The sequence below is a fragment of the Canis lupus genome, chromosome 7, assembly GCF_003254725.2.
Source record: "Canis lupus dingo isolate Sandy chromosome 7, ASM325472v2, whole genome shotgun sequence".
In the NCBI taxonomy this organism is placed as follows: Eukaryota; Metazoa; Chordata; class Mammalia; order Carnivora; family Canidae; genus Canis; species Canis lupus.
This window is the reverse complement of record NC_064249.1, coordinates 37,932,218-37,947,842: the sequence shown is the minus strand read 5'-3', so window position 1 is coordinate 37,947,842 and position 15,625 is coordinate 37,932,218. Positions and strand designations below refer to the sequence as shown.

Genomic DNA, 15,625 nt, shown 5'->3' with positions numbered 1-15,625 from the left:
GGAGAGAAGTGAAGTCCCCCCAAGGACAAACTCAGGGAAAGAATGAGGCTGTGAATTCGGGTCTGCAGGCCGAGCCCCTGCTTCCTGCGCCTGTCCTACTCCTGTACCCATCAGAGCAGCCCTCCCTATAACCCGAAGGTGGTACCATCAGCCCCATCCTACAGATGTTGAAATGAGGGCCAGAAAGGAAGGCATTTCTCTAGAGTCCCACAGCTTGCACTCAACCCACTGAGGCCACACCAGTCAACTGGGGTGGGGACAGGCGGCCTTCCATCCTTCCACATCACATTTACATGCACTGTGTACACACTGCATCTTTTAGCAGCTGCCTGTCAATCTGCATGGAGTTCAGTGCAGGGCATTAAGGCTTGAGGAGGGGGTGCAGGGAGCAACTTGTCTCTTCCTTTCTAACCTCCTAAAGCCTTTGGATCCACAAGAGTCCTTTTGCTTGGCCACTTCTAACAGAGGTGGCAGCGTCCTCAAGGTCTCATCAGACTCCCTTTCCGGGGGCCAGTGCTCCAATTCCGTCTCCCTTCCCCTGGCTGCACAACACGCACAGGAGCTGCCTGCCTGTGTCACCTGTCAACATCAACTCATTATTTATTAGCTCCTCTTTCATCTACGAGCTTGTATTTATGGCCATAAGACTTGCTCTTGAGTTTCACAAATCTTGAGTCCATCTGCTGGCATCAGCTTTGCCTCTGAGGGCAGATCCCTAAGGACAGAGAAAGCATGCATCAGGCCATTCTCTCTCCAGCACAGGCGTCTGCAGACAGACACAGACATGGCACATAAGTGCCTGATGTCTGGGCAGCCACTGGGGCACAACATTTGCTCGTCAGCCCAGGTAGCCAGCTATATACAGAAGTTTCTGGATCTAGCCCAGGGCCCAGCCATACTTAGGGAATGTCCAGTCTATTACCTGCCGAATGTAACACCTGCTCTAAAAACTGGAGGCTTCGCTGGATTCCTCCCTTTAGCTTTCTAGGACGCAGAAGAGAAAAACACTGCGTGATATTGGAGAAAACCAACGCCCCCATTAAGTATCCTCAAACTCTAGATGAGCATGGTCTCCTCTCCATTATTCAGGAGCTCACAGCCCTGTGCCAGGAACATTGACCCCTACCTTGGGGCCCCCTTGGCACCTGCTCTGGCTTCTTGAACTTCCATCACTTTTGCTCCCCACCTATGTGCGAGACCGCAAAGCCCAGGCAGGATGCTTCGTCTGCAGTCCACTCTGGCTGAGATGGTGGTGCAGGCAGGAGGCAGCTGTACTGATGGCTCATGTAAAGTAGGACATGGATCCCAGAATGCCTACTCACTGCTGCTCCCTGCCCTCACGGCGACAACCCCATCAAGACTGGCCCAGTTGGGCAAGAGGGGACTGCTTCCGACACAGCCCTTGGCAACTTTTGGTTTGGCGACACAGACGTGGGACCATCTTGCATGAGTGCAGCCTGCCTTTGTCCATCCTCTTTCAGGAAAGCTTTCAAAGCAGCGTCCTGGTGCTCATAATTAAAACTAGTTTAGTCAGGAAAGACTCACACTCTGAAAATGACAGACGAGACCTCACTAGAGCCTTGCAAAGGCCACGTGAGCTAGAAAGGTTTTATCCATATACCCATTTCACAGATGAGGAGCCAGAGCCCAAAGAGGCCAGGTGCGAATCTGAGCAGCACAGGTCCTTCCAACACACTGCATTCCAGGAATGCACCCAGCAGAGTTCCCAGAGGAGGCCCTGCACCTGCCACCTGCCCAGTGACTTGGAATGAATAAGATACTCAATGCTAATGAGCCGTGCCACTGTGACGGTGGCAGGGAAGGGTGGAAGAGGCATTCAAAACATCTTAGACTAAAATACCAACTATGAACCTGGGTGGCTCAGTCGGTGAAGCGTCTGACTTCAGCTCGGGTCATGATCTCTGGGTCCTGGGATCAAGTCCTGCATCAGGCTCCCTGCTCAGTGGAGGGTCTGTTTAAGATTGTCTCTCTCCCTCTCCTTTTGCCCCTCCCCCTGCTCTCGTGCTTTCTCTCAAATAAATAAGTAAAACCTTAAAATAAAACAAATAAAATAAAATACCAACTACAAGGCATTCAAAATGTCCCCCACAGCAGCCATCTCTGCATCCTGAGATACTACTATCTTCCAGTAGTTTCCCAAACCTCAAGAGTGTTTTCCCAGCCTCCCAGCTCCACCATGCAGCAAGCACATTTCCTACCCTCGGCTCAGCAACCTGAGTGTCAGGATTTGCTGTCCCCACAAAACGTCCTAGCCATTTCTTAAGCTACCGGCTGCGGTTGGATTTTCCACTTGACATTGTTAAGCGATCAAACTGTCTATGTCATTGTCGTACACGGGCCTTTTCAGTTTCCTGCTACCAGATTCAGGTTAGATAAGCATTACAGAAGTGATACTTCCAAGTTCCTCTCTCTAACCCAGCTGGAGCCGTCTCCCCATAGCTAAGAGGTACACTTTATTAAATCCACGCTTCGGGTAGCTAACTTGTAAAAACACTACACAACAGTACACACCCACACAGAGCAGAGGATCAGACAAGCATCAGCTCCCGGACAGCTATGGAGGAAGCCCTTCTCAGGAGATCCTGCAGAATCACACACTTTACGACCCAGCCATCAATTGCCATAGAGAAGGCAAAAACAAATTGAGCTGAGCCTGGAAAGAATGTCAGTGAAATTGGAAAAACACTTGCTGGAAACTGCCTGGGGGGTGCAGTGACCTCCCCTGGACCTGCCCAGGCTCTACCAGCTGGCATTATACCAACAGAGATTGCAGATGGCCCTGGGGGATGGCCAGCCAGCAGATACCTCCTTCCCCATCCCTGTGGCAGGCCAGACCCTCCCTGCAGAGTATGAAAGCCATGAGTGCTGGTCGGATAAAAAGCTTCTCCTTGGAAAACACCAGTTTATTCATTTTGGTGAAAGTGGTGAGGGGGGCAGCATGCTGAGGACCCTTTACAACTAAATAGTTGTGGGTGCCCCCAAAACCAAAGGCACAAGTCCCCTAACCCCTGCCCTCTGATGCACTAATAACAACTTTACAAACGTGGGCAAGGGGAGAGCCCCCTGTGGGAGGAGCTCCTCGGGGCCTCACCCCACACCAGTAATATACCTTATCACCTCTAAACTGTGCCACCCCTAATCTTAGTCACCAGGTCAATGGAAATAATCTCCAGGCCTCTGTTTGAGACGCTGTATCAGTTCATTTTCCCTTTCCACCTGAACTTCACCACACACACACACACACACACACACACACACACACACACAAAGCTAGATTAACAGTCTAACAGCAAACTCAGAGAGGGAGGCTCTTTTTCACCCCTCACCCCCACCCTGGGCTGGGTGAGAAGTCTCCCAACTTATTCCAGGGTGGGGAGTAAAAACGTAGCCCCCCTTCCTCATTAAATTATACACAGAGATTACTTGCAGAGGCTGGTTCTGCTTGCTTACTGGCTGTAGCTCCTAGTTTCTGGTTCCTTGTAAAACTTAGCTGGTTTAATACAAAAGAGAAGTAAACATTTCAGGAAATAAAAAATGTCGTATTGACTAGAGGCCTGCAGAAGACACTTCCACTGAATGGGCTTCCATGAAGTGATAACAAGCCAATAAAATGCCCAAGTAAAGCTCAACGGAGGGGAAAGATCTGATTTCTAACAGCTAATTCTCAATGGAATGGTCGAGAAACACACCAGTTAGTCAAAAGTCTGTGTGTTGACTTCTTACAAGTCACGCTTCATCAGAGGCCCGCCAGGTGTGGCCTTCAAGGGAGAGCCTCAGAGGGGTCTCCCCTGTGAACACAGGGTGAAAGGTGCCAGCACAGACCCGCAGCATGTACTCCTACAGGCGACCTATTTCACCGTGTGTCCCCCAGATTCTCAGCCCTAACGGACTCCCATCTCTGAGACTGGACGCGAGGAAACCAGTCCAGGAACTAGAGACGGAAGAGGCAGCCAGCCTGGTTCCCGGTGTCCCACCTGGTCCACGGCCTGAGGACTCACAGCTGGCCTGGAAATACCGGCCTTTGAGAAATTCATTGCCTTGCAGCCTTTTGGGCTGGGGCAGAGTCACTTCCCAGGATTGCACTGGGATGAAAATGGAAGCACAACAAAATCTGAGCATTGCTACAGAGCGTTTCTGGCAAGGGGCCCAGCGGATTTCCCAAGCAGACACTGGGAAGGTCTCCCAAGCCCACCTCGACTAGCACCTGCTGCTGCGGACAACGGTGCCTCCCTTGACACTCAGAGGCCCGCAACATCACACCTGTTCTCTCCACCTTCCCTGGGGGCTAGCAGGCCAGGTGCAGAAAGGGATGTCACTGAGTCTCCCCAACCCCGGTCAGGCACCCTTAACTCTATGGCAGTGAGGTCACAGGAGGAAGCAATGAGTTCACCTCCATCCTCTTTCTTCTCCTTTGTTCTCCACCTTCTAGATGATTCGACCTTTTCCTTCATGGGTAGACAATGCTGCAAGGGTACCATAGCTCATCCATCCCTCCCTCCCTCCCTTTAACAAATCTTTTGAAAACATGCACTACATTTAAAGCCCAGGTTGATCTCCCAACAGAAGCAAGGAGCTTATATACTAACTGAGGTTTTTTTTAAGATTTTATTTACTTATTCATAAGAATACACAGAGAGGAGAGAGAGAGGCAGAGACACAGGCAGAGGGAGAAGCAGGTTCCATGCAGGGAGCCCGATGTGGGACTCGATCCTGAGTCTCCAGGATCACGCCCTGGACTGAAGTCAGCACTAAACTGCTGAGCCACCCGGGCTGCTCCTAAATCAAGTTTTTTAAGTGAAAAGAAGAGTAAATGTGGTCTTGTCACTGCATTGAACATTCTCTGGCCTTGCCTTCCTCATCTGTAAAATGTGGGTATTGGTGGATATGAGCTTTAGAGACTCTCCCGGATCCAGCTCTGCCTTATGAGAACTACATACACTATGGAAAAAGCTCTTGTTTTTTTAATACCAAGAACTGAGGTTCAACTTCCTAATGGGATCATATACACGCCTGGTGTCTTTCAGCCAAGGAGACCTGAACTGTCTTTCAAATCATAGTTCACTCCTGGGAAAATGAATGACCAAGGGTCTGGGAGCAGCACAGTGGGACTCAAGGTTGGTGGCAGAATGATAGCAAGTCGAGTGTGAGACCAAGACAGCAGGTTTTTCCCAACCCCCGGGGTGGCCTGGAACCATGTGTCTGAGGGACTGCTACAATGCTGGTGCTCCTGCTCTGTGTGTCGGGACCACCTACAGGGCCAATAACCTCGATCCATGAAGTCAACAGTATGCCATTCCATGAAGTGCATGGTCTCAGGAGGGCCAGACATACAAAATCCCACATATCCAGCTGTTGAAATGGCAGGCAGTTGGTGCTCTGAATGGTTTTTTGTATTATGAAAGAATTCACATTTGGGTTTGGTTTGATTTCCTAAACAGTATGCTCCTCAATTCGTGAAAAATACATCTTTCCCCAGGCTGATTCTATGTGGCCAGGGAAAAATCCCTGCAGGGCCCACTGTGCACAACCTGCAATGCCCAGACCTTCCATAGAACCTTCCACCCCAAAGGCGTGACCACAACATGGTCTAGGAGTTCAAAGTTAATTCTGAATCACCTGCTGATGATCTGAAGTCTATACAAGTTTTTTCTACCAAAATATAAAATTCTTCCCATTAAATACCTCAAAACTCCTCCTTTAGCTAACTAAGTTGAAACCTGCCAAAATAAAACAAGCCTCGACAATCTTATCGATACCCCTAGGAGTATAAATAAACAACACAGAACTAATCTAATCTGTGACTACATTCGACCGTACATGCCAACAAAATCGGAGAAGTGACTTCAGCGCTTTAAGAACAAAAGCCCTGAAAGTGATTTATTTGACACCTGAAATGCAGCTCTCTAAAAGCAGCACCTGGTTAGTTTAATAACTTGTGAAACCCAAAGGCCAGGTAAACCCTAAGCTGTGCTTCTGTGATGCCTCCACATCGATCTCTCTTTTTCTCTATAGCTCCCCTTTGATAAAACAGTCATCTGAAGTGTTGGCTCTGTGCAGGACCACCTGTCTGCAAACTCAAATATCTAAGGGGGTCAAAGCCCTCAGGTGATGGAGTGCATCTTTTACTTTTCAGGTTAACATTTTGGTATCCAACCATTACGTTTGTGAGAATCTTGGGTATGAGATTATTTACGAGAATCTCAGGTATGAGGGGACCTGGGTGGTTCAGTGGTAGAGCGTCTGCCTTTGGCTCAGGTCGTGATCCCAGGGTCCTGGGATCGAGTTCCGTATTGGGCTCCCACAGGAAGCCTGCTTCTCCCTCTGCCTATGTCTCTGCCTCTCTCTTTGTGTCTCTCATGAATAATAAATAAAATCTTTTAAAAAGAGAGAGAGAGAGAATCTCAGGTATGGCATCGAGAATTGATGATGCTTTTTCCATGTGATAGGACAAAGAAGCACTCTTCAGGTAAAGAGAGGCAGATTGATTAACGGGTCTTAAGTAAAAGCACAAAGTTAAACATGCCCAGTTTCAGCCTCACTGTTTGAGAGCCACACTTTCAGACACCTTGACGCATACTTCACAGATGCTGAGTTTTACTTCAAAAGTCTAGAATTAAACAGCCCCAGACAGCCCCAGGTCTGCCTATACAGAACTAGACAGACCTCCAGGGGATCATCTTCATGCAACATGCACATTTTAAAAGGAGGAAACTGCACCACAGAGGTCGTCCTGGGGCCTCTTTCCCTCTCTGAGTCTTGGTTTCCTTCTCCCTAAACAGAGCAGAGTAACACCTGAACCTCACATGGATGACTCGGAGTCGTCCCAGATCGCAAGGGTCAAAGGAGCTGAGGCCATGTCAGAAAGATCCTCCCCACGGACACGGGAGAAAAGTGTGCCCCATCTAAGGCAGACACATGTGTCACCCGAACTCCAAACCACACAAATCTGAGCCTTCTGTAATCTCATCTAGAGAAGGATTTTCTATTTAAAAGTTCTCACCATTACATTCTTTTTTTGGTAAGTACCCCTCTAACACTTTTAGATTTTAACTCGGTTTACCCAAAATAAAAGTTTTATTCTTCTCAAAACCACATAAAACCATTTTAACCTTTTTTTAAAAATTCTTTTTAAGTAGGCTCCACACCCAACGTCGGGCTCAAATTCATGACCCTGAGATCGAGAGTCACATGCTCCACCGACTGAGCCAGCTAAGTACCCCCACATAAAACCACTTTAAATTGTTTGAATTTCTTACTCTGTGTATTAGTTTCTCTCTCTCTCTCTCTCTCTCTGTCTCTCACAAAAGCAAACCAAAACAAAAAAACACAGAACTACTCAATATTTTTTAGAAAGGAAAGGAAACGAAATTCCAAGGGCCCTTAAGAAATAGTAAGCACTGGTGAGGCTCAGTCGGTAAAGTCTCTCTCTGCCTTTGGCTCAGGTCATGATCCCAGGGTCCTGGGATCCAGGCTCGCACTGGGGTCCCTGCTCTGCAGAGTCTGCTTCTCCCTCTCCCTCTGCCGCTGCTCATGCTTGCTCTCTCGCAAATAAATAAATAAAACCTCAAAAAACGGCAAGCATTAAGAAGGGCAAGGATTTTGTATGATATTACTCTATGGATCCCCTAGGCAATTAGGCCAGGGTTTTGTTTTGCTTTCCGTACACATAATTGATAAGACAATTTTGGAAGAAATCAATAAATGCTACTTTTTAGAGTAAGATGCATGCATATCTTAACTCATGGCATTAAGCCTGGGGTTTCCTAATGGAATGACAGAGGGAAGGCAAGAAGTGCTGATGGGATTTTTAGTTGTCTTAAAGAACAAAAAGCAAGAACACCACCCTTGCTCAGTGCAATTCGCTTCTGTTCAGATGGCAGAGACCAGTTAGTGTGAGCGTGGCTAAGTTAAGCCCTGGGACACAAGGCATATAATACAATCACTTCTGAGCCAATTTCGAGCATCTGATCCTTTATGAACAGACAGGTATGAAGCCTGGGAGCCCTCTCCTTCAGGGACAGGCCTCTGTGTCAGGCTGTCAGAAGCAAAAAGCCTACACTGTGGGTGTTTCTGAGGCTGTCTGCACAGCTCCTGCTGGTGGAAGCAAGGGAGGAGACCAGCCTTCCCAGCACATTTCCACCAGTGAAAAGGCTGCTGCTGATGTGCATAATCTAAATGGCTAAAGAATCTGCAGAGTGCACTCCCAAGCTACCTGCTTTTCACTTTGTCTGCAACCACAGGGAGGGCTTTGGGATTCCGGTCCGCAGGCCCCTGGGGCTTCCACCCATGATGAGTGGGAGAGACCCAGCTTCAGGCTTCCCTGGACTGTGGCCACGGCCAGCACAGCTCCCCACAGTCACTCCTCCGCAGAAAGAGAGGAGGCGCCACACAAAGCACGACAGGGTTAACTCTGAGGAAAGGTGGGTTCTCAGTGTGGGGCTGGGACAGGGGCACTTGGTGACTGGCAGGCTGAACGTGTCATTTCAAATCTGTGAGCCAGAGTGGGTGTTAGTGTGTGTGTGAGAATATGTGAGGGTGTGTGTGAGGGGAACGTGCAGGAGTCAGTGTGAATGTATGTGTAAGCATGTGTGAGGGTGAATGTATATGAGGGGGAACGTGTGTGAGCAGAAGTGTGTGTGGGGGGAACATGCATGAGGGGGAGTGTGTATGAGGGTATCTGTGAGCACTGAGGGTAAATGTGGGAGTGTGAGGTCGTGAGAAATGAGTGTGAGCACTTGAGTGCACTATGAGAGCAAACACATAAGAGTGAATGAGTGAGTGTGATCACGTGTGAGCATGAACATGAGGGTGTGTGAGCATGTGAACGTGGGAAGATAAGGCTTGTGAGCACTTAAATGTGAACATGAACATGTGAGTGTGTGAATATGTGAGTGTGAGCATATGTGAGGGTGACCAGGTGGGGGTGTGTGAGTATGTGAGTGTGAGTGTATGTCAGTGTATGAGTGGGTGAGTGTGAGCATGTATGAGTGTGTGAGTATGTGGATGTGAGCGAGCGTGAGGATGACAGGTGTGTGTATGTGTGTGTGTGTGCAGGTAAGTGTGGATGGAGCGTGCGTGAGTCTGAAGGGCTGAGAATTGTGCACCCGCAGTGGACTGCAGCCCTCCAGGCAGAAGCAACAGAGTCCCCAGAAGAGAAGGGGTTCCTCAGACAGCACCCGCTCGGGTTTATCTATAAAGCACTGAGAGCACAGCCAAAAGGCCCAGTTGATCAAGATGTCTGGCCTTCTGTAGACAAAATAGCAATATCAGGTAATCACAGATAAGGTTCCACCATAACAATCTATACAAGAAAAAGAAAACCCACCTTATCGTGCAAGCATTCACCCAAAAGCTGAAAAGTCCCTAAGATCCCATAATTTCCAGTTGGCTGCCCACCCTTCCCCCACACACTCCCTCCCCACTGGCCCCTCCCCACCGGCCTCACGTGACTCAGAGTGAAGCTGGAGGGGATTTTTTCCTGGCTCTCCTCTGTGGGTGTCTGAAAACCTTTGGCAAGGTGGGAAGGAGGCTGGATACCAGGCAGGCCTCCTTTTTAAATTTTCATTTTAATTAATTTATTTTTAAATGTGGGGCTTGAACTCAGGACCCTGGGATCAAGACCTGAGCTGAGCTCAGGAGTAGGAGGCTCAACTGTCAGACCCTGCCCGCCACCACCACCTCCCCCCCGTCGCCTCACCTCTACCTGGGGACCTGTCTGCTAACAGAACACCACTCAACCATCTGACCTCTCAGTTGGCATCCCTCTGGCAAATGAAAAAAAAATTAGCACCCGTCATTATTGATCTCCCCTTTAGCTGACTTCCTGACAACAGTCCTTTTCACACACCGGGACACAGAAGCTGTTTTGAGAAACAGCTAATAGGAGCTGCTAATCCACCACTAGAAAGGCCCAGTGGAAAGCTGGAGAACAAGTTAAAGCAACTTTGGCCGTGCCAGTGACACTTCTGGGTTTTAAAAGCCAAGGGGAAGAGTGGAACGGAGGACCATCCCCTCCACTAGGCCTGTAATTGCCGGCACCAAGGTAGAGAGATGTGAGTCCCACCTGCCAGGAGCAGCACTTTACAGCTTGTCCACCTCTTTCCAGGTGTGCCATCCCTCCCCCAAAGTTGGAGTCCCGTGCCCGCAAGCCCTGGCCTGCCACAAAACGCCAGGGTGATGGGGCCCGATTTTGCATACACATTTGCCTCCCCTATTGTTGGCAGCAAGCGGAGTCTCAGGAAAAGCAACGCCTGGTCTTCAAAAATTCAGACTGTGATGAGTTAAGTGGGAGTCAAGAAGAGGGGCGTGCTTTGAGGTCCAAAATACCTTCGAGAAGGATGCAGAGTAGAAGCTTAAAGTTCTGAGTGGCCGTGGTCAGAGATACTGGGGGACGATGAACAGTATTTGATCTTCGAGATGAAGTCAGAAGGCTACCTACTACGATAAAAGGCAGACTTTCCCCCAGGGTAGCACAAGAACCGCCCCCTCCCCCAACCCCCTTGCGCACTGAACTAGGAAATTCCCCATACTCTGGAAAAGTCAGAGAAAGTCCGGACCTTTTCAGAAGTGCTAGCTTCAACTTCAACGTCTTCTGTAAAACACTGATCCTCCTCAGAGTGAAAACAGCCTGCAACTGAGATTCACTACGTAATAGAAATAAACTCCTGTCTACTGCCATGACCAGAATAAGATGTCAGTATGATCAATCAGAACAAATGCACTTGAAGGGCGCCTGGTGGCTCAGTCAGTTGAGCATCTGCCTTCAGTTCAGGTCATGATCTCGGGGTCCTGGGATCAATTTCCGCATCAGGCTCCCTGCTTATCGGGGAGTCTGAGTCTCCCTCTCCCTCTGCCCCTACCCTCACTTGTTCTCTCTCACTCTCTCTCTCTCAGATAAAAAAAAAAAAAAAAAAAAATCTTAAAACAAACAAAATGCATTTGAAAACATACCTGAGAAGTACCAATACCAGCCAATAAGCATAAGCACATGCATTAGGAGCTATCTACCCTAGACGGATCACCCAGTGCCTCGCTCAGGCATACAACCCAGTATAACATTCTGTTATTTTAAAAAATTGTCTGCGTAGCTCAAAGCATGAGTTTTGTTTTTAATTCATACATCAAACTGTATCTTGGTTACACAGATCCCACAAATACTGCAATGTCCTGACTTAACCACCTGAGGCTGGGTGGTTCTTCACCCAGTCCACGGGCCACAAGCATATCTACAGGTTTCGGAGCCCTGTCACAGAATCACATGGCTCATTTTCCTGGTCTATTAGTAGAAGCAGAGGTAACTGGATGACCTTGTCAGTTTTCCTTCGCCCAAACGTATCACACAATTAAGTGTTTCGCTTGATCAGACAAAAGCTATGCTCAGCAGCTCTGTTCATTATCTTCGAGGATTAATCGGGAAGCTTCTGGTAACACTCATGTATACTATCTCCCCGAGAAGTGAGTGGTGACCTGACAGGGAGGTCCCGTAAAATACTGTTTTTTATGACGTACATGGAAGTAGCCATCGAAGTGACTCAATTCACTATCCAAGCTACAGAGTGCATGGCCAGTGTGTAGGTACCTCCCCAGCAAACACCCCAGGAGAGGATCCTTGGTAAGTGGAGACTGCCCCAGGGCCCTGATCAGAGTCCTCTGGACTCAGTAGAGAGGACAAACAAGAGGGGCATGCAAATGAGTTGAGGGAAAATCTCAGAATGAGACTTACCACTCTGGGCTTCTGCTGGTCCAGGGTATGCAGGAAGGCAGAGTTGGGATCCAGGCAGCGCTCAGGGTCACTGGAGATGTCCTCCTCCGAGTCTTCGTAGGAGGAGGAGAAGCCAGTGGAGGAGGCAGAGGAAGAGGACAGCTTCCTCAGCGGCAGGCTACCCCGAGGGCTTCCCTGTGGGTCCTCCAAGGTCCCGTCCTCCTGGGCACCCATGTCGGTAATGATGACAGCAGGTATACTGCTGGGGCTGCATGCCTCTTTCAGGGAAGGCTGGTCCTTCTGATCTGGGGAGAGCAGCTCAGGGCTGGGCTGGGTGGCTCTGTCCTGCTGGGGGCTTCCCCAAGGGCCTTCCGAGGGTACCCCTGTGCCACACGTCCAGGCCAGATGGGCTGCCTCCACCGGCTCGGCCACCGTGTCCCCTGAAAGGCACGGAGGTTCTTTCGGATCTTTTGCGGTTTCCCAGGAAGGCAAAGGCTCCAGCATTCCACCGGAGGCAATTCCAGCCTCCACCTCCCGGGTGGAGGCCCCTGAGCGGAGGTCCCCGAGCAAGCCCAGGGTGGTCGTGGGCGTCAGAGATCCTTCATCCGCCCCCCTGGAGTGCTGCGGGGGCTCCCCAACCACCGGGGCCCCACCCCGGGTCACCTCGGGGCCTCCGGAGGAGCCCGGGTCTGGGAGTGGCCTGACCCGGCTCTCAGAAAGCTGCGAGGGTGCGTTCACAGTCCCGTCCTCGGGCCTTCTGGCTTCAGGCGCCCCGGAGCCCCGCACGCCACCGCCACTGCCACCGCCACCGCCACGGCCACCGCCACCGCCACCAGGCGGATCTTTTTTCCCCATCTTCCCGGGGGGCTCTCCGCTGAGGGGCCCGCCCCTCTCCGGGGCCAGGCTTGTGGCGCTGCCCAGAGGCTGCCACTGACTCTGCACCGGGGGCTCCCTCGGCCGCTCGGGGAGGCCAGGGTCGTGTGCATGGTGTGGCCCACTGGCTGTGGCTCCCGCTGCCACCTCTGCGGCCATCGCTAAGTGGACGCCGGGCAGCCCCGACGGGGGAGCCGGGCAGCTGCGTGTTCCCGAGGGCGGAGAGACCCTCTCGTCAGTTTCCATAAGCCTGGGTGAGCCACAGTGGGGTCTGGCGGGGCTCCCCTTCTCCATTCTTGCAGAAGCTGCTGCACCCCGCGCCCCTGGTTCCGACAGGGCGGCCGGGCCAGGAAGAGGGGCCGCCCCCTCGCCGCCCTCGGAGAGGCACAGGCCGGGCGCCCTTCCTCTCCGGCCAGGGCCGGCCTCCGACGTCTCCGGACATTGGTCCCCCCACGACTTTGTCCTGCGTTCCTCGCTCTGGGCCAGGGCCCTCCCTGGGGGCTGGCTGCTGCTGCGGAGGGGGCACGGGGAGGGCGAGCGAGCCCTGCCCAAACGCGGGCTGCGGGGCGCCAGGGCGGCGGAGCTCTGCGCCTGGATGTGCGCCTCGAACAGGCCCACTTTCTGGTTCACCTGCACGTTCTGCAGCTCGCGCTGCAGGATTCGCAGCTTCCTCTGGGCCTCCTCGGGCCCCGGGGGCGAGAGGGACGCGGCGGTCACCGCCTGCTGCCCGTCCCCCGGCGGGCGGCCCGCCCGACTCGGGCTGCTCAGGCTGCCCGCGCCGCCGCCGCCGCCGCCGCCGCCGCCGCTCAGCCTGCGCCGGCCGCTCCGCCAGCCCCCGGGGCTCCCGGGCTCCTCGGGCGACGACGACTCGGCTGGGGGGAAGAGGAAGGAGGCGCCTCTCCCGGGGCTGAACACGCTGCCGGGGCTCAGCACGGCCCTCGCGGGCGGCGGGGGCGTCTCGCTGCCGCTGGGCCGGGGCCCGCCGCTCTTCACCTGCTCGGCGCTATTCATGATCACCAGGCTGTTGAGCGCATAGCAGTACACAGCCATAGTACTGGGTCCGCCGCGGCTCCCGCGCGGGCTCCGCCGCCGGCGCCTCCTCCTCGCGCGGCTCCCGGCTCAGCCCCGGAGGCCCGGCGGCCGCGGCTGGGCGCGCCGAGGCGGGGGCATGGCCGGGGCTGCGGGCGGGGGGCTCCGCCGAGGGCCCAGCCCCCGCCCAGAGCTCCATACACTACAGCGCCGCTGTGGAGACACAAGGACGACAGTCAGGACGGGAGGGGCGAGGGCAGGGGCGAGGGGCGGCGGGCGCTGCGCTGTCGGGGGTCGCCGCCGCGGGACGTCGGGGCCCCCGGGGGTGCGCGGCGGCGTGTCGCGGGCGCTCCCCGCCCCCAGGCCGTGGTGCGCTTGGAGGGGGTCCCCACAACGTCCTAACAGTAACCGTTCCCCCCCGAGCCACACGGGCGGGCGGGCGGGCGGGGGCCCGCGGACGGCGGCTCGGCTTCTCCGGCTTCTCCGGCTTCTCCGGCTTCTCCGCACGCTGCGCGCGGGCGCGGCGGACCCGGATGCCTCCGAGGGTGCGGACGGCCGGTCCGCCCTGTGCGGGGCTCCTCGGCCCGAGCAAACCGGGCTACGGACGGGAGAAAGGGCAACGCTCCCCGGGGCCGCAGCATCCGCCGCTCCACCCTCCCGGGCCCCAGGGACTCTCTCGGGGGGAACCCGAGCGGGACCAGCCTCCCCAGCTACCTGCGCCGGGCTGCAGGGGGACGCCTGCGCGCCGGCCGTTAACCCGCCCGGGCCCGGGCTCGGGGCTGGGCCCCTCGGCCTACGAAGGCCTGGGTGCACCGCAGGGCCGCCGCCAAGGCAGTCTCCAGCGCTGGCCTCGTCGCCTGCCCCCAAACAAGTGTGTTTTGGGAGTGTGGGCGCGCCTGCGCGCGCCCGGGGCCGAGGCGCTGCACGTCCCCGGTACCGGAACCAATACTCGCCGCCCCTGCCGCCGCCCCCCGTGGAGGGGTGTGTGTGTGTGTGTGTGTGTGTGTGTGTGTGGACGCGCACGGGGAGGCGGCCCTCCGCACGCCCTGTCCGAGGACGCGGCTGGGACCCGCGCGCCCGCAGCCCGGAGGGAGCCCCGGCTCCGCACCCCTCCCGCCGCCGCGCTCCAGGGCCCGGCCGTCCGCATCCCGGGCGGGCAGCCTCGCCCGGCGCCAGCCCAGCGGCCCGGCCCCCGAGCCCAGGACGCCCGGAGCGCGCGGGGAAGGCGGAGGCCGGGGGTGGCGGCCGCCCGGGAGGGCCAGCGGGGGGGGGGGGCGCCCCGAGCCCGTGCCCCCTCCCGTCCCGCGCCCCGGCTCCCGCCACCCTCCCAGCTCACACCCGCTCCGCGTCCCCGAAGCCCACCGCTCCGCGCCCTCCCGACCCCGGGGCGCCCAGGCTGGCTCGGGGCACGGCCCGGCAGGGGAAGAGAGGGCGCGCGGGCAGGAGCCGCGAGAAAGCCGCCAAACTTACCTGCAAGGTCTCCGCTGCCCGGGCCCGTGCAGACTCTACGGCCCAGGGACGCAGACCTCGGAGGAACAAGATGGCTTGAAAAGTGAAAAAGCTCACGGTCGACCTCCCCAGCGAGCTACGGAAGACAAGAAGGGGGGGCGCGATGGCCGGGCGACTGCTCCCGGGCAGGGGCCGCCCCGCACGCCCGGCTCGGCCGCGCAGATCCCCCCTGTCACTGTCCGCTCCGGCTACTTCAGTGTTTGTTCAATGTGCGATTTAAAAAAAATGTGGGGGGGTGGGGAGGGAGGAGGGAGAGAGGCGGGGGCTTGGGGGAGGAAAGCAGGAAGGAAGTTGTGAGCCCGTCTGGGGTTGAACTCAGCGGAACAAGTTTTTCTTTTCTTCTTTTTTTTTTTTTTTTTCTATTGCTTGGCAAGACCGAGGGAGGGAAACACTTAAAAAAAAAAAAAAAAGTTTCCATTGTTAGCTAACAACAAAAAAAAAGTCTTTTAACTTCTGCGGGTTAAAGATACACGATTCATTTTCCACCCCTCC

The 15,625-nt window shown here is 54.4% G+C and overlaps 1 protein-coding gene across 2 annotated transcripts in view; it reads right to left on the bottom strand.

Annotated features, from left to right (window-relative positions):
* ITPKB (inositol-trisphosphate 3-kinase B) overlaps positions 1 to 15,361 on the bottom strand; it is a 93,018-nt gene extending 77,657 nt beyond the window's left edge. For both annotated transcript variants that reach the window (XR_007411992.1, XM_035718513.2), the window contains exons 1-2: positions 15,095 to 15,361; positions 11,744 to 13,837 (exon numbers count right to left, since the gene is read on the bottom strand). Coding sequence is in view for 1 of the 2 variants with exons in the window: in XM_035718513.2 (XP_035574406.1) it covers positions 11,744 to 13,645 (1,902 nt within the window). In the remaining variant the exon portion in view is untranslated. The remainder of the gene's footprint in view (positions 1 to 11,743; positions 13,838 to 15,094) is intronic.
* Between the last annotated feature and the right edge of the window lie 264 nt (positions 15,362 to 15,625).